This window comes from Harpia harpyja, chromosome 14 (assembly GCF_026419915.1).
Source record: "Harpia harpyja isolate bHarHar1 chromosome 14, bHarHar1 primary haplotype, whole genome shotgun sequence".
Lineage (NCBI taxonomy): Eukaryota > Metazoa > Chordata > Aves > Accipitriformes > Accipitridae > Harpia > Harpia harpyja.
The window spans coordinates 38,722,485-38,748,203 of NC_068953.1; the positions used below are offsets into that span (position 1 = coordinate 38,722,485).

Here is a 25,719-nt window from a genome sequence, read left to right on the forward strand (position 1 = left end):
GATGTTCAGTATACCTGATAGAATATTATGAGTTGGGGCAGCATTTTGGAAACTGTCATCTGCCTGTGGAAATAATTTGTTTATAGGGGTCGGATCAAATGAAAGCTCCCCTACAGAAACAGGTCAATGTTACGAGGACTTTGCTTGCTGTAACAAGTCCTTCTCCCAGGACATTTGGAGATAGAAAAGAAGGCATAGAAATCGTTTCAAGCTTATGGAAGCTATTTGGTTGCTCTCTAATTTAAAAGTTATCATAATAATTAAAAAAAAGCTTCAAGAAACTTAAGGATTGTGTTTATAATAAATTCTTCACTGAAGATTTGTTAAATGCAGAATTGTCTTTTTCTGTTACTGATGGCATCTTTATACTAGCAAAGAAAATATCTAAAATATACTGCTAATATTCTTTACAAAGGAGGAGGCTTAAAACCCATGTGTACTGCAGTTTTTGGAGGGATGGCTGTATTTCATCTCCTGTGTCAGGTGGCACTGATGGTTTTCCATACTGAGATATGGGGAATGCTGTATGTTTTGTGGGGGGGAGGTGCCACTGCTTCCCCTTGAACGTGGAAAATAAAAATTGGGAGAGACAGACTGGCACGTGGTAGAAAGTAAAAGGTGAGAGGGCCTGATGACTTTCTCTGGGAATAACCCTGTAACTGAAGCTAATAGTCCTTGAATACTTAGAAGAATCACCTTAGAAATGTTCAAACCCAATATATCCTAGGGGAGGCTTTAGATTTATAGCAGGTTTCAAAGAAAACATATATACGAGGTGGAAGAGAGATTTTTCTCATATTGCATTTGGCACCCCCTTTCAGGATAAGTGTGATTATCTGCTGACTGCAATTAGGGCAAATGCTGTCACTGGAGCTGCTTTGTGAGCTGCCCTGCGGTAAATGCACAAACAGGTGTTGAAGAAGCAGTTTTGCAGACCTGGCTTAAAAGAGCTTCTCTTTCTCCCCATGCTGTTTCTACTTGGGATGTGGAATTATCTCTGAGATGTTTAATACTTTGCTGCTGCAATCTCTGTCATCTAATTTCTTAAACCGTCTGAGGATGCTTGACCTCTGTCGGTGCAGACTGCCTGAGCTGTATGCTCAAGGACCGTTTGTTTTCCATTTGTTTTAATCTTTTTTTTTTTGAGGATGGACCAGGTCAGAATTTCTTTTCTGTAGTGGTGCTCTATCCTAATGAAAAATCATGCCTGCCAGTGGACTAAAGTGGGAAGCTCACCCCCCACCTCTTATTCTGGATGGAAAAATAGTCCCTCTAAAGACAAGGGAGGACACATGGAAGTATGAGACACTCTGAGCAGAAAAGAAAAAGCAAATACATTGTGCTAGTTTGAATTGAATATGCTCGGTTTTAATTTGTGCCCACTGAAGTATTGAAATCATTCCACTGCCAGTCTTGTGAATATTTCTATTTTTGCTGCTTGATCTCCAAAGAAACGAGATCTGCAACCTCCAGACAAGATGGTTTTTTTCAGAGAATATAATGAGATTCAGGCTGTTACCTCAATCAGCTTAATTCTCACCTTATTGGACTAATACAGTGATTTTTTTTAAAAAAAATTATTTTCCAGAATGTGCTTTTGAATTTTATTTGCTCAACAGCTACATTCCTCTGCTACCCTATTTTGTGTCTAGCTCTAGCTTGGCCGGTTAAGGTGGCAGCTGTTACCCAAGTGCAAGAATGAAATTGTGATCTGAGTTGCTATGTTGTGTTCTAGCTTTTGCCCAAAGCTGGGAAGATTCAAATGAAACACGTCTTTGTTTCCTGGTGTCATCTTGATCCTTGTCTGTAGGTGCTGTTTGTCTTGCTTCATGTTGGGTAGCCGTGTGGAGTTGCCTGCTTGGCAAGTTTGGAAATCAGGCTGCTTTCTTCCTAATCCTTATTGGTGATGTACAGTTAGCAGAAGGTGTATGAACCCTCATAAACCAGCTTTAAATAACCCAGAGGATATCAGAGGCACCCTAAAATACATGTTTATTATGGCAGTGTGCTGTGTCACAGCATCTGCTGTAGGTCCTTGAGCATTTACTGTTTGTCTCATTTTAAAAAGGTCAATTATGGTGTCCCTAATTGATGCATCGATTCCCTGGTACCGGTCACTGAACATTGCTGAATTTCTGCAGACTTCAGTCAGCACATTGGCTTCATCAAGAAAAGCAATAACTTGATAACCTTAAGGAGAAGCTGAATTTAGCTCAACCAGGGCTTGTAGTTCCCATAGACCCATTAAAAGATCCAGTCCTCGCTTGGTCAAGCGTTTGTCTTTTATACATGTTGTGTTTGGATGCTAGCACTGATTTCTCGCTGGCTATCCATAGCACTATGAAAACAAACACCATGCACACATAGGAATTTCTCCTTTTGCTGCTGTTTTTTTTTTTTTTTTTTTTTTAAATAAAGTGGTCTTTTCTATGATATTCCAATGCTTGTTTTAACCAAGCAAATAAAAAGTGGGTCTTGGTAACAGTACCTCCCATCTTGCAGAGGATAGCAACCTGATTAGTTAGTCTCTCACATTCATTTTTCAAAATGCAGCTTGACTTCCGCCTGTATTTTTGCTCCTAGATGAGCAGTGGAGGTAGAAACTTTCTCCATGTTGCCATACTGCGCCTCTGTTTATTAAAAGGATCTCTAATTTCCCAAAATAACCTTGTCTCCATAGTCTGTCCAGTTCTTGCCTTCCCTATTAAAAATGTTGAGAGTGATGCCAGGATAGCATTTCATTTTCTTAGTCCTTCGCATGAGATGCACAGCTTATTTTGGGTATATCATGAACAATTAAAGTAGCCATTGATTGCAGCTCTGTGTCCGCATGAGAGCTGCAGCTACAGAATTCAGAAACAAGATAAAAATTTGGGAAAAAATAAGATTTGCATAGGAAGCTTGGCCTCTGTTAGGGCTAAGTAGACAAAAAGACAAGCTGCAGCGTGGAGATTCATGCTAAAAGTACTAACCATGCTAACAGTGGTGGAATATATATAATATATACAATGCTGGTGGTATTTCAAATAAGCTGTCCCTTTAGTTTTAGAATAGGAGTATTAATTAGTGAAATATCAGCCTTGAAATATTTTGATGACATGCGTTATTAAATACTTAGATAGCTCCCCCTCTTTTTTTTCTGCTTCTCTTTTTCATATGAATGCTTTCAAAGAATTACAAAGCTTGTGTTTTCAGGCAGCTGACAATAACTATTTTTAGTGAAGCTGTCATCTATAATTCAAGGGATTTTTCAGTACTTCTTGGATTGTAAGAAGGCTTTTGTTTTTGGTTTCATGTCCTGATGCATTCAGAACATTCTTCTTCGAGTTTAAAAGCCACTCTTGTGTTGTGGCACTTACCTGACAGCTTAATTTTGAGATTGAATATATTGTTTTGTGGTTAGTTTAAATGCAACATCCTATTTGTGCCCTTGCTTGTAAATTACCATGATCTGTGGGATGTTTATTTTTTATAAATATGACCTTTAGAGGAAAAAGACTTTTTTTTTTTTTTTTTTTTTTTCATAAACTAGTTGCTGGAAGTCTTGTTTAAAATATGACTCATCCTGTTTGGTGTTTGTGTTGTTCATTTTTGGTTTTCTTTTTTTTTTTTTTTTTTTTTTTTTCCTTTGTAAGGTAACTAAGCAGATCTGGCAGTACAGTTTTAATATACTTTGATCTTTGATGACATGTTTCTGAATGCTTTAAGATCTATTCTTTGTGCTAGCTAGGCTATATAGAGAATGTGTAGGTTGCTACCAGCTATGCATTGGCAGTCTGTGGATAACAGGATTGGGTACCTGGCACGTGCATGGACTGGGGAGCAGAAGGATGCTTTCAGGTTGGCGCTACAAGCTTTTGCATAGTTGTGCACTGAAAAGAAACACTAATTTTGTAGGATTTTTAAGTGCTCAGTTTAAAGGAGTGGAAGCTACCTCTATGGTCTGGCTATACAGATGAAATTGCTAAAATATATAGCTTAAGTGATGCACTAAGCTGTTTTGGATGCTGAACTTTGAGAGGAAACAGATAACACGTGGCATCATCTCTTACTTAACATGAACCTAAATCTAGTCATGAGCAGCTGCTTTTTTTTTCTGACGAGGCTGCAGTTATTGCTGCTGAGCGCTGACTTTCATTTATTGCAGAAAAGATGATTCTCTTTGGGGAAATGATTTCATCGGCAGATGGAAAACGGGAAGGAGGCACAAGCAGAAGTGACAAACTGGAGGACAGAGCTCTCGTGTTTTGCAATTAGTTGAGGGTCGCCTTCATTTAAAGAGGATGTTAAAATAACAAGGAGGGGCTTGTGTGGAAGTCTTGGTGATTTGTGTTTCAGAAATAAGAGTTATAGCAGAAGAAACCATGGCTGGCAGATGCCAGCAGCTGCAGGGTTGGTGCGCATAGTACTGTAAGAATATCGACTTCCAAAAATAACTTTATTCCTATTCAGATGCTTGAGAAAAGCTGAATTGTAGCGTTGCTTAAAGAATACGAGACAGAGTAGAAAAATTGGAGAATTAGCTATTTAAATTTCGTTCATTAAAAGGTATGCTTTACCTAAAATGTTTAAAAATGGTATTTGGCTTCTGACCAACCAGAGTTGCTTTTTATCGTGCATTTTAATCTTGAGGAGTATATATCCTATCAGTAAGAAAGTTGGAAACGCCTTTTTGGCAGAAGAGAAAGCTCAGGTTTTTGTGTTGAAGGGTCACTGGGAGCAGGCAGGTAATAATTTTTGTGAAATGTAATGAAATGGCATTGGGAACACTGGAAATTTTTATTTGAAATGGATTGTTTGCCAAAAAGAGTTTTCTGTGAAAAGGCTTTAAAAATCATCCCTTTCTCGCTATTGGTTGCAGTCCATAATCCTCCATAAAATGAGGAAAGAGAGAATATAAATAACGACATTATTGTATCTTCTCCTAGCACTATTGCACTTAAATTTGACTGTGTACCTAAGCTGTATTAACTTCTTCCAGATAACTTCAAAGCTCTTAAGACTACAGGAAAAACATCTGAAATTATCAAGGTATCATTTGGTATTATTCCAAAATAATGTGATGACATTCAGTTAATGTAAATTGTCCCTAATTTTTTTTTTTTTTTTTTTAGGGAAATACAGCAGAGGTATTTTCACTTCCAGGGTGGTTTAATGTTTATTTTGATGCATGCATGGGCTCCATGATAAGCAAGGCTAAAAAGCATTGGTTTGTCTTGGCTTGTGCTGGAAGTGGGTTGAGTTTCACGAGGAAGGAGGCCTCCACGCTGAGAATCTGCTGAATGACATGGTTCTCTAACCCAACGAGATCCTTTCAAAACGATCGATATACTGATATATTGATATATAACAGTATATCAATTGAGAGAGATATATATATAGATATATATATTGACATATATATCTCAATATATATTGATATATCAGTATTCAGAACACTCTTACATTACAATGAAATTGCAATGTGAGAAATTATTTCTTGATAGCATATAAAAATGTAATTTTATTCAATAAGCTGCCATTTATTTCTCTTATCTTTGGAAATTTTCTAGTGCAGCAATACAGTGGCATTTAGGTGCTAGTGCAATATATTTGTGTAATACTTACTACTTCCGGAAAGGCAAGTATCTTTTTGCTTAGCTATTATTTCATGTGTGATGCTTGTTGAAGCTGTAAGTGGTACTGGAGTGCTGTGCTGCATCCTTCAACGTGCATCCTTTTTGGCTCGGCAGTAGTCAGGTTTCTCTTACGGCCGGTGCCTGCAGGGCTGGATTGGGAGGGGAAGGATGGCTTTTTTTCCCTGGGTTTTGTTCTCTGAAGCTCTTGAGCTCTTCTAGGATAGAAGCTTCTTGTCCTTAACACTGGTGTAAGTCCTGGGCTCTGGAAAAGGTATTTTCTGCATCTGTTTTGGGGCTGGTGAGATGCTCCTCAGTGTGAACTCCTGTAGTCCTTGGCAGTGTCTCTCTGCTCTAACACTTCATATCCTTCATTTTTAACAGGTTCAGAAAGATTGTTATTGTAAACGCTGGTTTTTTTCAGGCTTTATATGTGAAATTTTCGGCTGCAAGCAAAAATATAAATAGTTATGCATGTGCTTCATGAGATAATAGGAAGATCTTGTGTCCATTTACGGTTTATACAGCTGTCTCCCTGCTAGCTGGCTCTTCTCTGAGCTGCTATTAATGTGGTGTTTGACAGTGATCTATGCTTTTGGGATATCAACTACAGATTCATTTCCAGAGGCTGAACTGCTCTATGTACACCTGTAAGGAGCAAATCCAACCAGCAAAGCTGGAAAATCGGATATTTTGGCTGTTCACATGAACAGAATTGCTGTATTCATGAGGGATGCTCTGTTAGACGACGATGCTTGAGCCCAGAGTTAATCTGGTAAAACTTGAAGGTGCTGTAAATGTAATTTTGCTACTTATTTATAAATGACAAATTTGTCTTGGTGTTTGGAAAACAGTTGTCATGCCTCTGGCCAGCAACTACTTAATTAGTCCTTAGAAGAAGCAAAGCAAGCTATAACAATGATTCGTCCCCCTGAAAGTCTCTAAACACTTGGGATACACAAAGCACTTCCTTAGTTTCTGGCTTTTGGTTAGTCCTTGCCATTCAGTTTACAGTTCTCATTAGCCATGTAGGGAATATGAGATCAGCAAGTTTAAGTTAAACAAGTGCCACCCTTGCCGCCTGAGAGAGGATTCAGCAATTTTCTTTGATTTGTTTTTAAATTTTTTTTTCTGTTTGGTTGGGGGTTGTTTTGTTGTTTGTTTCGGGCAAAAAAAGCTAAGGGAGCAGCTGGAGGACATGGTGCTTGATATGGGCTTCATTACCAGTCCTTGTTTGTCAGAATGAAGCTTTTAATGATGCTGTGTTTTTCGCTAAGTACCCTGTGTTTCTTGCTTCCTTACTTAACTTACTCTGATGACGTTTCATCAATGAATCTCCAGGACATGGAGAGAATTAACTTCCAAGTGCCGACTGTTCAGTGAATACCATGAAAAAAGCTGATTATTTTAATACTTTTAACACCACTGCTGCTCTTTATGTGTAGAGTGCACGTTTTGGGAGACCGGTAGCGCTTCCGGAAATCAAGATGCAGTGACTCAAATCAGGAGCTCAAGAAAGAGGAAAAGTCCAGGGAAAGATGTTTGCACCATTTTTTTGGGTCTCCCAGCATCACGAGAAATGCTGTGATGGAAGCGAAGATGGAAATCACTACTTCTATTCAGTTGCCTCAATAGCAAGACCTCACTAAGCCTTCCTGTAGTCCCTTTTTTTATTTTCACTTTTTTTTTTGCCCTCATCAACGCCTATGGTAGCATCTCCAGCCGGTGAGGCAGGAATCCTGCAGACAAGAGCTTTGTTCATCGCATATCCCTGATTTAATTCCTCGGACGTTGATTCATTCTCTGCACAGAAGGTGCTTTGACCTTAGGGGGAAGAGTAAGTGATTGTGTTGTTTTTCACATCCTAATTCAGTTCCTTGTTCGTCAGAACTGTTTGCAATGGCTTCTAGGAGTAATACGTTTTGCAACAGCTTTTCCTGTAATTTTTTTTTTTAGTGGTGTTTTTTGTTTTTTTTTTTTCTTCTTCTTCCCAATTTCCTTTTGTCTCAGCTAAAAGGTCTGGTAGAAGCTGACAGGTATCCACATGAGATGCATCAGCAAAAGTGTGATGAGTGGGTAGCAGCATCCTTGCCTGTATTCCAGCTGCTAGAAGAAGAGGAACCATTGAGCAGTTGTCAGACGGCAGGGGAATAGCAAAACCTCAAGACACGGGGTAATTCCAGGCTCTGGAAGAGATTTTAATCTATTGAGGTGCTTTATGTATCCATGGGCTTCTTAAATAGCAAGAAATGTAAAATTAAAGTATGAGTAAACAGACCCCATCTCTGAAAGAGAAGACAACCTCCAGTGCACAGCAAGAAGCTTCCAGGTGACAAGCTGAAACGCAAGTCTCATCCTCTAGTATAGAAGTGAATAGACAAGAAGCTGATAGAGTTGCTTCAAGTGCTGAATAAAAATGAAAAATACAGGAAAAAATAGCCCGATATGACTTTTCTCAATTTTTCAAGCCACAGGAGAAGCTGGTGAGCTTAGGAACAACTTAGAAAAAGCTTGCAACCTATTTTAGGTTACACTTAGTGTGGGCAACTATACATCTTTGGGAATAATTTAAATAGTTTGAGCTGTGTATTCACAACTTCTTTTATATTCTGGGAATCCTCCTCAGAAGCTGAGTAGACATCTCTGGCTGTACAGGCATGACAGTGTGGCATCAGCCCTACTTGCAGAAATACTCCCCCCTGCCAGAGGCATGGTGGTTAACACTGGCCAAGTGTGGTTTATCCTTTTATTATGACTCTTGACAATAACAGCAAAACCCAATTTACGAATCTGACTTGGACTGGGGATCTCAAGAAGGTTTATCTGCAAAATCATTTGGGTTTGCAGGTAGTGAAGGGACACCAGATTTTTAGGTTCACCTACGTTTGCTTTGAACTCTAAGCAAAATGAAGCAGATTTAGCAAGGGAGAATAATTCTTGATTACGGAATTGGGACCAAATGGAAAATTTTAAGGGGAGAGGAAAGAAACCACCAAAGCAGTAAAATGTGTAGTTGGGATGCTACTGCCATTGCATGCTTGTCCTCGCTGTCACAGGAGATGGGTGGTTTGGTGCCTGCAGGGGTTGCCTTTCGGTTGTGTATTGGCACCCCGTTGCACCAGGTCCAACAGGGACTCCTGGTGCTGCCAAGCATCTGCAAGTGTATCTCTGCTCCTGCTTTTGTTTTTTGTTCTAATTTAGGTCATCTCACTACATTGGCATCTTGCTTTGGTGCTTCAGTCCAAATAAACTACTCTGATATTTATCCAAAAGACCTTTCTTCTGTATACGGGCAATCTTGGAATGCCAATGGTTTTTGTTTTTTTTTCCCCCCCATCCAAGCTTATCATTGCTTTTAAAGAAGTAAATTTGAATTGCAGTTATCACAGGAGGGTTGGACTAGGTGACCTTTTAAAGGTTTCTTACAACTCAAACCATTCTATGATCACTATAACACAAATCTCACTTTTCCTGCATTAGAGGTTTCATTCTTTTGGGCGAAACTAATTTTATAGAAATTTTGCATGCAGTTTTACTGCAAAACAGTCCCCTTTGCATGTCCTGCCTTCCCAGTAAAGGGGACCCATTTATGGGTCCATAAATATGCATTTTAGGTAGCACCACCTCCTGCACTTGCACCACAAGGTTCTTTCAGACTGACGTAGATGATTAAGCAATGATAATGACGTTTCTCTCCCATCAGCAACAGTGGGGAGAGAAAAATATGGTGAGCGCAGAAGGGAAAGAAGATAAAAAGGAGAGAGATAAGCATTATATAGATGATCAAATGAACTGACATGTAAAACTGTGCAATAATAACCAAGATGTTGAGCATCTACATGGGCTTTTCTGCCTGTCTAGGATGTGGTAGTTTTTACAGCATCAGCTGTCACACATGTGTCAGTCTGGCATCAGTTTTGATGTCATGGGGGTGTTATTTTGGGTACCAGTGGCACAAGGCTATTTGCTGCTGCAGAGGAGAAATTCGGAGAGCTCTTGTGCTGATATATATTGAGATTGAGCAGTGAAGTGTGTTTAAATGGGCCGTTTCTTTATCATATTTTTTAAAGTTTATCTATTTCAGGAATTTCTGTCCCACATGGTATGTGTTTTGACATACCGGTGGATGGTTAAATCCAGGCTGTCTTGAGCAACTGAGCCTGTTAAGATTGCCTGAGGATTAGGAATGGGAAGAAGGCTTCACTATTTTTGTAGTCCCTTGTCTGGGTTATGGGATGTTATAATAAAACCAAGTGAACTTTGCTTCCAGAATTGCCCCTTTAGCAGCCTCACTGCTGACACTAATCTCTATTTTTTCCAAATCATCCAATATTTGGCAAACTCTGTCCATGATTTCAGGCTTTAGCTGTCACAGATTATTTATGACGAGTACTGATGCTTCCAGTGGATGGTTTATTTTGGATTTTTGCCACATGTTGCTTACGCTGTCCCTGAAAATGAAAATACTGAGATTGGTCTTTCTGAATGGAAAAAAAAGAAATGGCATGACCGAAAGCCTCCATTTCAGATACCTTTCTGAAGGTAATTGGAGCATCCTCATTTGTTTGATATCGCTTACAGAATAACACTTGCTAAAAAATGCAGCCCAATGCAAGGGCGGCCACTATATGCAGTCATATATATGTTTAATTTGAGAAAGCACATTTGCTACCAATGCTTATGTATATTGAACTGTGGTCAACTAGTAAAAGATCGCATATAATGTAAAAGTAAACCACTATTTACAAGTTTAGTGTATGCACAAAGCCTAGTTGACCGCCATAATCTTAGTATGCTTTTTCTGTCAACCTGCTGGTAATCAGATTATTATTGCCATTTTTATAAAGGCCTAACCTCATGTTTGTTTGGAGATCATGCTTTTTACATTGCAAATAGAATTATGTTATGATCGTAAAATTGAGCAAAATCAGCGTGCAGGGGTCAATTTGAGTAAGAATCTTCATTCAGATGTAGAAAATGGAAAAGGATACAGCAAATATTAGGCTGAAAGTATATTGTCTTAAAACATCATAAATTCTTCCTTTTACAGGCATGCATAGTCCATAAATTTTGGCCAGAGCGTTCACAGGAGTTTGCAATTATTTCTGACCTCTGAGGTCTGATGTATCCTCTGGGTTTCCCTCTCCTGTGGGATCAGCATCCTGTTACTGCCGCCTTCATCCTTGCCAAAGCCAGTACATGAGTGAAGCAGCTGAACGATAGCTTGGTGGTAAAGTCAGGTCATCTTATAATCTGCCACTTGGGTACAGAGGCAAGCATCCCCTTTCATTACAACACTAACTTTTCTTTTCCATAAGCCTATATAAATGACTTAGATGTAGCATCATATTCTCATTTAAATGTAAACACGTAGCAATGCAAAATGCCTTTAATTAAAATAGCGCATAGAGCAAGTATTAGTGGGTTGCAAAATACTTACTCTGTTTTGCTCTTTTCATGTTCCTATTTAATTTTTTGTATCCAAATGCAAAAATATTAATTTTAAAAGTCATGTAAAAGCTAATCCAACAGCCTGCTTGAACAGTTGTCATTAGAAGAGCCTTTCTCCCTGACATATGCTAATTACCTAATTACACATATTTCATTGCAATATTTTCTCCAAAATACTTTGGAAACTGACTGTCTGTAAGAGGCGTGTTTGATGTTGAGCAGAGCCAGGCTCATGTGCATCAGTGGTTGGGAGACCACAAGCAATTATCTTCATTAACGTTTCTTTGACCCAACGTAATACTCCAAGACATGTTTAGCGTTAATAAAAGGAAATGCTGTGGCACCCCTCCTGTGATTCATAAGGCTCAAATTAACACCTCTTTGCTTTCTGACCTTGCTAAATTTCTTAGTCGTTAGTGGAAGCTTCTGGTGTTCGAGTGGTTTTGGGGGGGACTTGGCTCTTCTGCGTTCTCAGAGTTACTGGGGCTTTTAACATCTCCGTGGGGTTCATGCTTGGCTTGCAATTCTGCTGGATTCAAGTTGTTTGGATGCAGAAGACACAGGTCTTTGTTATTCTACCGAGTCTGTGCAGAATAAGCATCTATAGAGAAGTGAGGAAAGCTTTTGGGTGGGTGGGGTAGAGTGGCCTGATGCTTTACAGAGGATTTATTGAACTTGCACGTATTTGACAGGAGGGAGGAGGTAGAAGGGAAAGTTGGTTTGCTCAAGGTAACCAACTTAAAGCCCTGTTTGCAGTTCTCATGTGAGTCAGCAGTCTTTGATACACTCTGATAACTTGAATAAAAATAGCCAGCCCTCTTGTCATAAGCTTTGAAGTAAAATCTCGATGAGGAATTATCTAGTTTAAGTGTGGTGGGTTTTTTTTCCCTTCTTGAAGAAAAGCTGATGCTGGAGTCAGAGCTAGACAAAGAAAGCCTAACCCAGCACTTAACTGACATCATCCCTGTTGCATCTGTGCCTATACTAAAGCTATAGGAAAGCAGCTGGAGTGCTTCCCAGTATATAATATATGTCCTGCTACCAAGCAATGCGCTGTGAATCCCTGCCAGATGTATTTCACTGTGACATAATAATTTCTTTGCTTTGAATAGTGTGTGACTGGGGATAATATATTTAATGAAATATTGGAGCGAGAAACAATACAACATAAAATAATGCTTTTCATTTGAGGACCTCCGAAATTTTGTAGTAAATGAAACAAATCTCCAAGTCCCATCCTTGCCTGGATGTAGATGATGAGGGTGGCTGTGCTTGGACTGAAGGTCTTGGATCTGGGTACTTGGGGAGGAGTGCAAGGACAGGACAACCACGTGAAATGCTTCCTCTGAATACTCTTCCTGACATTGAATATCTGAAGTTCAGGAGCTCCCTAAACCTGATGTGGGTTTTGACCTCAAGTTTTTGACCATTCTTGAGCATTTTGTTGATGCCGTCAGGGAACCGTCATAGTCATGAGGTCTTGCTCCTGTGGGGCAGTGCTCAAGGAAAAGCTCAATGTTATATGTAACGTTAGGATGAGCATCACGTAAACTTTTATGTGTATTGTGTCACCTGCCACTTCATTGCCCAGTTCCTGGCTCTGAGGGTCCTCTGCATTTCTTTGTAGTTAACTTTGTCTTTATATTGGAATAACTCTTAACATCTTTAGGGGGAGTTTTGAGTTTGTTAGGACTAATTGGTGGAGAACTGAGGACCACTAACTCTGGAATTGCTTTCATTTGGGGCTGGTGGTGGGGTGTTGTCGTCTTGTAGTGATTAAGTTTGAGAAATTACCTGTGCATTTGATGTTTCAGTGCCAGATATTTGTGTTCTGTGTTTTTTAAGCAGTACGAGAGAAATAAAAAGTGAGATTGTACGAGTGAGTTGGCTGTAATACTTTGTATCTGATGATATGTCCAATATGGACATCTCTGAAAAAGATTGACTTTGTGGGTGGAAGAGTGTTACTGTTTGAATCCCAATGGGTTGAAAATCTCCTGGGCAGGAAGACAGAGGAGTTTATCTACTGTTCACCAGCACAGGACTGTGGGATAATGTCAATACAAGGGATAATAATGTCAGTACAAGGTCCTCATCCCAGGATTGTCGGAGCAAAGCATTGGGTGTATCAGCAGTATGTGCTCTTGGATGGGCGCTGCTGCAGGAGTCATGTGTCCCTTTACAATGTGAGGGAACTTGGAGCTTGTGACCACTGATTAATTAAATTTTTTTTTAAACTTGTGACTAGGCAAATTATTGTGTTTCAGGATTCATTTTGAACATTGCTCAGGAAGGCCTTTGAATTGACAAGAGGAAACGGCCTCCAGTTGCGCTAGGGGAGATTTAGATGGGATACTAGGAAAAATTTCTTCACCGAGAGGCTTGTCAAGCATTGGAACAGGCTGCCCAGGGAAGTGGTGGAGTCACCATCCCTGGAGGTATTAAAAAGACGTGTAGATGTGGCGCTTAGGGACATGGTTTAGTGGTGGACTTGGCAGTGTTAGGTTAATGGTTGGACTCGATGATCTTAAAGGTCCTTTCCAACCTAAACGATTGGATGATTCTATCACAAAGGCGGCATTTTCCTTTTGGTTGGAGTATGCCTTTAAGGTGATATTTTAAGTTTTTGGGTTTTTTTTAAGTTAGCATTTTATGCAACTGTTCAAAATCTCAAAAGGTTTAGTTCTCTTAACAACATCTAGAAAATATGTAATTTAGATGTATGGGTAAGTCAGTGTCAGGAAGGTCAAGGGGTGTTTTCCAAAGTCATGGTTAGCTGAATGATGCTTTCCCTAAGTTGGCATGAAGTATGCAAACATAGAAATAGAGGCACTAACTCTTAAATAAGTTATTTGGTAATATTAAGCAATAAGGCTGTAGCAACTTTTGACATGAGGAGAATGCCACTATTGATTCAGCAGGCTGTCTGGTATGTTGCTCACAAAATACTGATTTTATTCTCTGTAAAATACACTGAAAATCAGAGGGTCTTTTTGAATCTTTGCTGCTTCAGAGTCAGGGAAAAATTAGTAAAAGCTTGAGGTACTGTGGGTAGTTACGTCTGAGTAGAGAGGAGCCCGAGGTGTGGGTAGTGTTTGTGCATTAAATACCTTTATTTATTACAGCTTTGGTGTATGAAAACACTGCTGTCTTTTCAGATGTCAGTTGGGAATCATCATTTGCTTTCTTTAAGGCGATTGGTATCATCACTTGAGTTGCTTCATTGCATCTCATGGTGCACATCAATGTTTTTCAAGGACCTCTGCCAAGATAAAACACCTAACCTATTTTGTTTTGCCTTTTTTTTAGCATTGCTAACATGATGACCTGACAAGATATAGGACGGTCCTGACTATGCGGCGCAGGTACTGATGGGAAAGGATCCAATATGAGTGTAAATGATGTTGGAGGAAGACGACGCTTTGAGGATAGCGAGTACACGCTGCACATATACCCTGGGAGCATCGCAGAAGGGACTATCTACTGCCCCATCACCGCCAGGAAAACTTCCACGGCCGCCGAGGTGATTGATTCACTCATTAATAAACTTCAGCTCGAGAAAACAAAATGTTATGTCCTTGCCGAAGTGAAGGAGTTTGGTGGGGAGGAATGGATCCTCAACCCTACGGACTGCCCTGTCCAGCGCATGATGCTGTGGCCTCGCATGGCCCTGGAGAACCGCATCAGTGGCGAGGATTATCGCTTCCTCCTGCGAGAGAAGAACCTGGATGGGTCCATTCACTATGGGAGCCTCCAGTCCTGGCTGCGGGTGACGGAGGAGCGTCGCAGGATGGTGGAGCGTGGCTTCCTTCCCCAGCCGCAGCAGAAGGACTACGATGACTTGTGCAGCCTGCCGGACTTGAACGAGAAAACGCTCCTGGAAAATCTCAGAAACCGCTTCAAGCAAGAAAAAATCTACACTTATGTAGGCAGCATCCTCATTGTTATTAATCCATTCAAGTTTCTACCTATTTATAACCCCAAGTATGTCAAGATGTATGATAACCATCAGCTGGGAAAGCTGGAGCCCCATATTTATGCTGTGGCAGACGTGGCTTACCACGCCATGCTTCAGCGGAGGAAGAACCAGTGCATCGTGATTTCGGGAGAGAGCGGGTCGGGAAAGACACAGAGCACCAACTTTCTGATTCATCACCTCACTGCCCTCAGCCAGAAGGGATTTGCCAGCGGAGTAGAACAGATTATTCTTGGAGCTGGACCAGTGCTTGAGGTAAGATGAAAACTATAGTAGTGTGGAAACTTTTTAATGGTGAAAAAACCCCCTGCAAGTAGTTGGGGTTTTATTATGACACTAGTCTGGTGTTATCTGCTAAAGGCTGATGATAAAGTTACAACAGTGTTAGCAATAACAGAAGGCTGTGTTTCTGCCTATGGAATACTACCTGCTTCAAAAAAAAGGAAGAATAGGAGTACAGCAGATGGCTTTCTGACAAATTTATTAATGTTTTGTTTTCACTCAAGTGTTTCTTAATACTGGTATATCTCAGTGATTTTTTCAGTTTGCAAATGGAAATGTAAAAGCCTTTCTTGAATTATCGGTAGCCTTTCTTTATAGTACATTGAAAAGAGAATTCATTGTACATAATATATTGATAGTGTTGTATTTATGGAGTATTTACCACCAATGCCCTCAACTTCATTGAGCTGGGGAAGAGATCAAAGGTAATGTTCATGGTCAAAATTTTATTTTTTAATCATAAGTACTTGATTTGGATGGTGTGATTAGTTACTTTATGAGGACTTTTCCCGGGTAGGAAAGGAGATAAGATGAATTGCACCATTAACTTTGCAGATATGAAACTCTAAAGAGGGATACAAGCATTCATTAATCAATTTGCCTTGAGATTGCCAAAACTCTTTGAAATGGTTTTCCTCAGAATTGCCAATTTTGCTTGTTTAAATAGTTTTGTTTGTTAAAGCCTGTCTGCATGTGGGTGATGTGAGCATCAGCTTCAGCTGTGCTGTTGTTGTTCTTTGAAGCCGCAGTACAGAGAGGTGGCTTGATGGCTGTGTTTTCTTCTCTTAAAATAAAAAGTGGCTTCAAATAAAGGATAGTAAAAGTCGTGGATTTGGGGGGATTTGTTTTCTATTTTGAAAGGGGTTTTTGGCAGTTGCACACAAAGATATCTATTCTTTGTGTCTATATTTCGTTAATGAGTCTGAGGACTTGGGTCAGCTTCAGCTACCAGCAGAAGACTGGGATGTGCTCATGGATGTCTCAGCTAAGGATAAGTGAACAGCTTCATTTTGCAAAGCCAACAAGTTTTTTTATGTTTTCGTGTCAGGTAGAATGGGCTGAGCTAATTTAATCTGGAGTTAGAAAATGATAAAGTCATTTAGGATGGGCTTTGCCCTGAAAAGCAGCAAAGCTGTGTAACAAACTGAAGGTAAAGAAATTAAAAAGGCTTTTTTTTTTTTTTTTTTTGACAATCTGCATGAAACTGTGTGTTAATTCTTTTAAAGCACACAGGCAAGTGGACTCTCCATTCTTGCACTCGCCAGTTTTTCTCCTGTTGTGCAAAAGATTACAGAGCTGTTTCTTGCTGGAGTTGATCAGAAAATACCAGACCAGGCTCCGATAGTCTGTAGTTAATGGTTGTTACTGTGGTGACCCAATTAGGCGACCACATTAATTTTGAGAAAACAGGTATGAAAACAATTTTATTCTACATCCAATCCTGTTATTTATTTGAAACATTTGCATGCCTGTTTGGTTTTTGGTATGCTTTTTAATGTATCTTGTTGAACCAAGGTCCACTTTATAGTTCTGTTAAGTAGTGTCAGAGAGAGCATCTCTGTCTAGCTTAGATTTCCATGGGTGGAGAAGAGAGATCTCTATGAAAGAGAAGTTAAAAGGAAGTTTTGGGAATTGTTTTTTTCTTAAATTCTACTTTTTTCAGGAATAGATAAAATAGTCCAGTTGCAAAACTGCCTGAGTATCATTCAATCCACTGATGCAGTCTCTTAAATAAATGAACTGTTCCACCTACTTGAAAGATTAAATCTTCTTCCCCCCCCCCCCCAAACACAGACTTACAGTCATTGCTTATAGTCAAACAAGCTTGTGTCCAGAGGCAAAAAATAGAGGATGCCCATGAACTGCACGTTTCTTTGCTTTTCTTTCTCTGCTTCGTGTTATTTTATGCTATCAAACAGAGAGAGAGGGTGCAAGAAATTTCAGGATGGTCCAATTTGAAGATCCCTGATTATCAGGATCCCTGTTGTTACCCCCGTGTTTCAGGACCTGAAGTTTAAATCTACTTGCTTGGTTCTTGGATGGAGGGCAGCAGTGCAAACAGTTTACTGGTAATGCTGCTTTGGTGATGGCCACTTACTTCTTCCCAGGGACTGTTGCGTATGTTGGGATTAGGTACAGGGGAGGGATGCACTAAGCCTCTTTGCTTTCCTTTCGCAAGATCTGCAGCTGTTTTTAAGGGGAAAAAAAAATCTGAATCATATCTGTTATTTCTTTTGCTTTTGGAACAGAAGTTTGCATTCCTTCACTCTGGCAGCTGGACGGCTGCTGTTGTGCTTCCCTAGCTGCCTCCAGGTCTCTTGGAGAAAGTGAGGGTAATCCAGAATTTCTTCTGCTCTGCCGGCGCCAGTCCCAAATAGCCACAAATCATGCAGGCTTAAAGATAAAATGTGCATACTTCTGCTTTTCCTTCCCTTCCTAAAATTTCCTAAAAAAGGGATCTTCAGAGAAGATCTGTTTTAAAGGGTTGTGTTACCCTGCCACCCATTTGCAGATTTGACCTTTTGATTCCTTGCATTTGTGGTTGAAATACACTTTTCACTTCTCTGTAAGTTTAGATGCCAAACTTGTGTATTTTTTTTTCCTCTTTTTCTTCATTCTTCTCCCTCCCTCCAGACACCTTCTTCGATCCCCTTGTTTTCCCTCTGCGTATTTAAAATTAAATTACATTCAGCTTAGGCTTGTCTTGTAGGAGGCAGCAACATAACTTTTCATGCTGCGATTTCCGATTTGGGGAATGGAGCACAGCAAATAAGAGTTTACTTGGACCCATTAATCTCTTTTTCTTTCCCTGCTTGCAAAGCATTGCTGGTAGCACGAGTGTTTGCACTGAACCACCCGTTCCTGGGAATGCCTTTGCAGTCGTGTTCACGTAGCAGGAGCGGAAGTGGAGCAAAATTAAGATTTTTTTTTTTTTTTTTTTTTTCTTCTTCAGCGTCAGTGTTTTCTTAATTTACCTTTTTTTGAATAGCCTCAGGGTATTGTTTGTGAATGTTTTTTGTTGCACGAGATTCCTGTGAGCCTTGTCCAAATTGCATTTTTGGGGACAGCTGTCAAGGCAACCTGTTACTGCCATCCAAACACAGTAATATCATCCAGTAGTTGTGTGTAGCAGTGACTGTAGTTAGAGGTGTGTACTGAAACCAAGCATGTCCTTTAAAAGGTGTCTTTGACATAGGTCCTATGGATTTTCTTTTTCCTACAATGGGATTTAATAGGCAAGCTTTTTTGTAGTGGTGCTCCTTGGAGTGGTTGCAATATGCCTTTTTTGTTTTGTGATAAATGATATTATAAAATATTTACATATTTATATATTACTTATTTGTGATAAATGATATTACTTAAATACTGTACTTATTTTTCTCATAACAAGGTCCCAATTGGTTTTAAAAGGTGATTTTCCTTATGTTTTTTCTGTATTTTCCCCTATTTTCTTATAAAGCACGTTTTTCCCTATAGAAGATTGCTTTTTCAGCAGGGTATCTGTAGAGCTGAGCTTACCAAAATTTTGCTGCCTGGCTATTCAGTTTCAAGACTGAGCTTCTCAAATTCAATTATTTTATGTAGTTACCAGAGGAAGAGTTGCATGTGCTGCAATTCTGTTCTGTTTCTGATAGACTTCATGCAATACTTTACATTAAATTCTTCATAATGCTCAGCTTCATGCTCCATCAGGGACCCAGAGTGAGCAGCTTTGCTGCCACGTAGGTAGTTTGTTTTTCATTTAGGTGCCAACCCTGATATTATTTAAGAAAGCACCAAGGAAGTGTGCCAGTCAGGCAAATGCTTTACTCCAACAATTGCACTTTTTTTTGGAGAGGGGAATAGGAGGAGCTTCCTATAGGCAACTTATGAAGACCATGAAGTGTTTCTACTTCATATCTAATTCTGAAAGCCACAATTAAAGGTTTGCTCTAAAAAAAAAAAAACCCAAAAGTCGTTATCACAGGATGTCTAATGAAGGGTTGTGAGATACTGGAAGAGGTTGCCCAGAGGAGTTTGTGGATGCCCCATCGTTGGAAGTCTTCAAGGTCAGGTTGGACAGGTTGAACAAGCTGATCTAGTGTAAGATGCCCCTGCCCATGGCAGAGCGGTTGGACTAGATGATCTTTGAAGGTCACTTCCAACCCAAACCATTCTCTGATTCAATTAGTGGTCTACCTGGAGAAGTGTGGTTTAGCCACAGGGCTATTTTACCCCATGGGTAGGTAACTTGTTCATGTGAACTTAGGACAGTATTTTAAGATCCTGTTTTCTCTTTAATTAGATTAGCTAGAAACATCCAGATGAACTTTATATTGGAAGCCCAGCTTGTTTTCATAGACATAAACCTTTAGAGGTGGGATGTTGGTGTGCTGCTCCCCAGCCCTCCCTGGGATCATCACCCTGTGCCAGTGCACGATGCAGCATGTGAGCATCCTCCTCCGTTCTGTGCAAAGCCAAACATAAACCGTGTTTCAGCTTCCCTGGGGAGGTTTGAATGCAAGTTAATTTATGACATCATGTTACCCCCCCCCCCCCCCCCCCCCAATTCTCAGCAAAAATGCAAAAGTAGCAAATTTCTCCCTGGCTCGGGTATGCCTGAAGGTCCCCGGACAGGTATCCGATGAGTCTAGATCTAAAGGAGTCTGCACCGGATCGTTTTATCATCCGTAACTTTCTCAACGTCTCATTTGTCACAAGAAGTACTGTGATGGCAACTGCAAAAACCAGACATGTTTTCTAAGCAGCTGTTTACATGCATCTTCAAATGTCCCAGTGGGGATTTGTCAATTGCTCGGGGGGAAAAAAAAATTAGCAAAAGGAAATGTTTCTATGACAGGCTAAGGAACACAGTGTTGGTAGTGGAGGGTAGCTGTTGCTGTCCTTCACAGCTGATGTGCATCTGCAGCATCTATGCCGGAAAAAAAGGAGTTGATTGCTTGAATTGCTTTTGAAAAAATTGCAGCTAGCCTTTTGTAGTGGTGGCAATGCTATTTGCATTCCCAATAGGTGGTGGTTTGCATAGAAACCTTAGGAACAGCAACTGGAATTGCTTTTTGATTTCTGGAGCAATATTACACAATATGTGTGGTTTGCTTGTACGGGGAATTTATAGTCTTAATCTATAAGGTCTAGAAGTCTAAAAGCTGTTATTTTTCTCATTTTTTTTTAAATCCTGATTGTTAGAGGAAAATGTGAGCAGCAACTGGAAGATACTGAATTTTATTTTATAGGACTCTGCCGTGATAATGTACATCTTCCTTCCCTCCTTTTACCGAGCTGAATTAAGCTCCCGCAGCAACAGCTGAAGAGCTGGCTGCTGTTAGGTGCGAGTGAAAATGATACTGTGCTGCCAAAATTTCAGTAGATGCTGCTGAATGTTTCCAGAGCGAAACAAAGAGCTATTGAGCGGAGTTAAAAAAAAAAATCAATTAACTAGAAGAATCGAGCATGTCCTGGACTTTCAGTATATTCGAGTGGCATTGGACAACATGGAGATGCTAAAGCTAAATGTGCATTCATCCTCCACTGCTTTTCCCAAGCAATTTGGCTGGATGCATGCAAGACCTGTAGTAATCCCAGGTAGGATCCAGCTCAGCTGGTAGATCCCACCCTCTTAACTCCTGCAGTGCATAGCCAAGATAAGGTGATGCTGTTTTTATACTGCAAATTATGGTGCAATTATTTCCCTGCAAGAAAAGGCATTATCAAATCCAACATATTCATATTTTTACTTGGAACAGTATTAATGGGAGGTAAACCTTGAGTATATTCATTTTTTTTCCTGCTTGGTACAGTATTAATGGGAGGTAACCAAATTTCATTAAAATGGACTTTAAAAAAAAAAAAATCTGATTTAGTTCATGACATTCAGTTTCCAATAAACTGATTTTAAAGTAATTAGGTTGTGTCATGTGGCTCTAGAGGTTTTATATCTGAAAAATGGGTTTATATGAAGGGGAGAGAGAAGACTCGTTGTTCTGCTCATTACTCACTTCTGATCATTTTTAACCTATAATATATAAAAATATTATTGATCTCCTGTGTGGTCTGAGTTTGGGGTAGGTGTTTAATGCAGCAGCCAGGATTTTTTCGCCTTGCGTTCTTCCCTCCCCAGTGCATGGAAAGGTTAGAGAGGGAGCAGTGCACAGAGATTATACAGATGATGCCTAATGTGGGAAGAATTTGTGCAGGCCTCCGCCGGCAGCAGTGACACAAAGGAGTCATACAGCAAGGCTCATGCACCAAATGCTTTTCACCAGCGCTTTCAAAATGCTGTTATTCTTCAGCTGGGGATATTTTACAGTTTCAAGCTCTGTATCAAATAGTGTCTTGTTCATCCGTTTCTCTGATGCTGAATTATTCAATATTTTCATTTTAGAGTCTTCCTGCAATATCCAGATTGTCTGTATCGGTAGCTGAGTTTAATATTATTATTTTTCATTATTTGCTACCTTCAGCAAGTAGTTCTTTGGTTACACCAAAGTCCAGCTTATTATGCTTGAATGACAAAAATTGTTATTTCTGACCTGTGATGACTGCAGCAAAATGGATTAGTTATTAAAGCAGGTTTATGCGAAGCTGCCTTTTTCTCCACCCTTAAGAATTAGCAGCTATTTTGTTTCCAGGAGGGAAATGCTAAATAAAACCCCGCTTTTGCTGGGTGGAGCGCTTGCCTTACAGGGAGCATTTTATTGCACCTACACGTCCAAGCATCCCATCTTTTTTCCCTCCCTCCTTGCCATCTCTTCTTGGCGGAGTTGTTTTGTTTTGCCATTCATTCTCATTCATACCCTTCCATTTTTATCCTTTTCTTTAGTTTTCTTTCACTGATAGTTTAGGGTTTTGCTTTTTCCTCTGTTGATCTATATCTAGATCTAGATTTTATAGATATCTGGATCTTGACTTTAGGGACTCCTCGATATCCAGACTTTATGGACCCCTAGATATCTGGATACCTAGATTGTATAGATATTTATCTATATATAGCTGTACAATATAATCCTGAGTCTGACCCGAGCAGGGACCATGTATTCATGCTTGCATGCAACCGTAGCAAACCCAGATGATGCTCAGCATTATACGGTATTAGAGAACAATTGACTTCCTTAATACCATTTTATTATCTTCCGCTGACTTATTGCACCAGTGTTTCTGTTATTTGGGTTTGTATTAAGCTTTTATTTTTTTTAAACTTGAATATCAAGGTGCACATTTTATAAAGCATGAAGGAAGGACCTCTTTTCTGAAAGCTTTTTGTTTCATTTTTCACTATATATATTTATCAAATAGTATAATGAAAATGTAGCACTCTGATAAGTAATGTTTTTGATCAAAGATCATGCTGCTACTGTCCAGTAAGGCTTCCATGAGGACTTAATATCGATAACTGAGGTGCAGACTTTTTGTCCCAATGTGCGTAGTTAATATGGCACTGTCTTTTTTTAGTCACGGAATGAAAGATTAATGCTCTAGTAGGGATTTTATTTCTTTCCCCCCCTCCCTTCTTCCAGTCAAAATACAGATTTTGTTTTTAGGACCATTTACTGAGACCCTTCTGAGTTGTTTTTGTGGCTGGGGAACCCATATCGGATTCTACACACTGGGTTTGGGTGCTGGGTCAATGTCAGAGATAGGTGCTGTCCTGCAGCATGGTCGCCCTTCGTGGGGAACAGAAGAGCCTGAGAACAAGGAGCCTTTGTAGGATGGGGACTACACCCGGCTCTGGTGGTAGCAGTTGACAAATTATGGCTTTTTAATGGTTTCTACTGTCCCTGTGGCTCTTCCAGGGGCAAAACGTGAGTGCTGTCCACTAAACATCTCTGGTGAGAGTGTTTTGTTTTGCTGCCCCAAGGAGAAATGCCCTCTCTTGTCTGCTCAATGACAAGGTGGTGGTATCTTACTGCGCTCTGGGAGTTGGAACAAATTGATTCCCAAGGCAGCAAATAAAATTTTTGGAATCTGTTCTCAGTGTCTTCAAATGTGAGAGGTGTTCCCTTCTTATTTATAGCACAGGAATTGCTATTTATAGCTCAGGAATTGCTATTGTCACTTATTTTATACCGTGGAGAGACAGAGAAAAAGCAATTAGTTTATGTTTTTTTCCTTTCAATGTCTTCAGTGACTGTTGATGTATATAAACCTAAAGGAAGAGGTTACTTCTAAAGTATGTGCACATCGCTGGCACTTGCTCCTGTCTCTTCTTTGTTTTCCTGTATGAGCCTGGACAGATCTGCAAGCATCATATTTGTAAAGGGACTGAAGTACCTTGATGGGAGTTAAAGATACGTATACATGCATACATTATATATGTGCATGTACACCCTATATATATGTTAGCAAGCGGTTCAGCACAACAGGGAGCCATTGCGCGGAGGGAAGCAGCCAGTGCCGAGCCCATGTGTGCGCCTCCAGGGTCTTGCTGTGGATGAGCTCCCATCTGGTCCTGCAGCAGACAACCTCGGTTGCCTACAACCAGGATTTAGTTTGAATTGCAGCACTTTTGGAGCACAGAAATTGAAGTGGATTTAGTGTGGGGGGGTCAAGGTTCCCTTTGAAGACCTCCTGAGCCAACTACAGCACTGCAGCAATACGATGTGTATGCCTTATTTCCCCGTATGCTTCCTATGGGAAGAGAGAAGTCGACGCATTCATTGATTACTGCAAGTAGAGCATGAGCATTGTTGTGAATAGCGATCACTGTTTAGGGTTGTATCAATGAAAATGCCCAAACCCAAGAATTGCCGGGATGAGCAGTGTTGACCATCTCTTCTACAGCTTGGAGAAGATTGCATTTTCTTTGTGGTCCCAGTGTCTGCCAGATATAAAGAAGCTTAACCAAGTGCCTCCTGCTTTGACCAAATAGCTTTGTCAAATTCAACAGAAATCGATTAAAAAAGGGAAGGCAATATAGCAAAGCATAGGCAGATAGCTGCTCCAGAGCAATGATCAATTTGTTCAGCCTCTAAGGTTAAATATTATATAGAAGTTAAGTTAGTGGAGTATGTGGCAGAGGGGGATGGAGTGATCCTTCCCCAAACCCATGTTGCACAAGTCTTGCTGAAGCTCACAGCAGCAATTTGGGGTAGGCAAATAAAATCATTGTTTCCCGTGTTTGGAGAAAGGATCTGTGTTTACTGCAGCAGCCGATTGCAACTTGCTTTTATTCGTTTAATTAAGATGGATGAGGGATAAATGTCGTGCCAGACAGTTGAGCCTTTGGCTTTGTCACGGTGATTGGGGATTTGGACTTTTACGGGCAAAGGCTGAGATAGAGAAGATGAAAGGACAAGCTGAATTTTAAGACTGTCTTTTTTCCATTGAGTTTAAAACAGCACTGCCATTTTGCAGATCATTTATTTTAGGACACATAAAGCATTAAAAAAAGAAAAAGTTATGTCCATTTTGCATCAGTGTGAGCAACAAATTAACGAAGCTTTCTATCACTGGGACGATTGGTGCCCCATGTGCATCACTGCTTGCTCCCCTGAAGCTTCACGATGTAGGTAAGCACCACCCCTGTTTTGTAGAGAGCCTTGGAGACTGAGGTCCTTCTCCTTTGCCCACGAGGATGGCTGTGCTCAGCCAGATGAAGGCTTCACCTCATCCTTCATCCTGTCCTTGGGAGGACGTCAGGCAGGGCAGGGTGATGCTTCCCTGCTAGTGCCACCACTTTCAGTCATCTGTGACTCAGGGATCTCCTAAATTGGTGGCAATCTCTGTCTAATAAATCTGGATGTGGTTTTTGGGGGTCAGCTTCATTACATGAAGCTTGTGATGGCTACTGTAAATTATCTTTGTTCCAGCCAGCACCATAGGAACAGCAGCATGCTGCTTGGTTTTTGGCTTACACCTGGATGGCTCTACCACTTGCAGCTAACCCAGTAAGGATTTTCATAAAAATGCATCTTATGGCTACATGAAAGCTAAAGTTTTTGGTACGTCTTAATGACACGATTGATAAAATGAATGGTGTCTGTGTAATAGAGCTGCCGTCCTCCTACACTGGTGCTTGTCAGCTGCGGCAAAGCTGTCTGGATGCGAAATGAATAATTTAATCTTCTTTGCTGTAAGAGCGGAGCATTTTTAGAAGGATATGTTTCCGTTTTCAAGAGTCCTGACCCTACCAACACCCGTAAGTAAAGCCAGACTAGAGGAAGAGATGGTACAGTGTCGTTTAAGAATCAAAATAATTTAAAATTTAGCACAGCACAAGCCAGATCAGGATGGTTGGCAGTTATGGAAAACCATTATTTATGGTCATGAAAGCAAATTGTCTCAGTTATTTCCATTATACAAGGTACCAGGAAACCATATAATCCACTATAGGAGAAGTAGGGATCCAAGTAATTGTGAATATTTCTGATTTTAAGCATTACTGGACATATTCAATGC

The 25,719-nt window shown here is 40.2% G+C and overlaps 1 protein-coding gene across 10 annotated transcripts in view; it reads left to right on the forward strand.

Annotated features, from left to right (window-relative positions):
- The window catches only part of MYO9A (myosin IXA), a 189,893-nt gene that overhangs the window by 20,634 nt on the left and 143,540 nt on the right, over positions 1-25,719 (forward strand). For all 10 annotated transcript variants that reach the window (XM_052807707.1, XM_052807706.1, XM_052807711.1 and 7 more), the window contains exon 2: positions 14,376-15,297. In XM_052807707.1, the coding sequence (XP_052663667.1) occupies positions 14,455-15,297 (843 nt within the window). In that variant the 5' untranslated portion in view covers positions 14,376-14,454. The remainder of the gene's footprint in view (positions 1-14,375; positions 15,298-25,719) is intronic.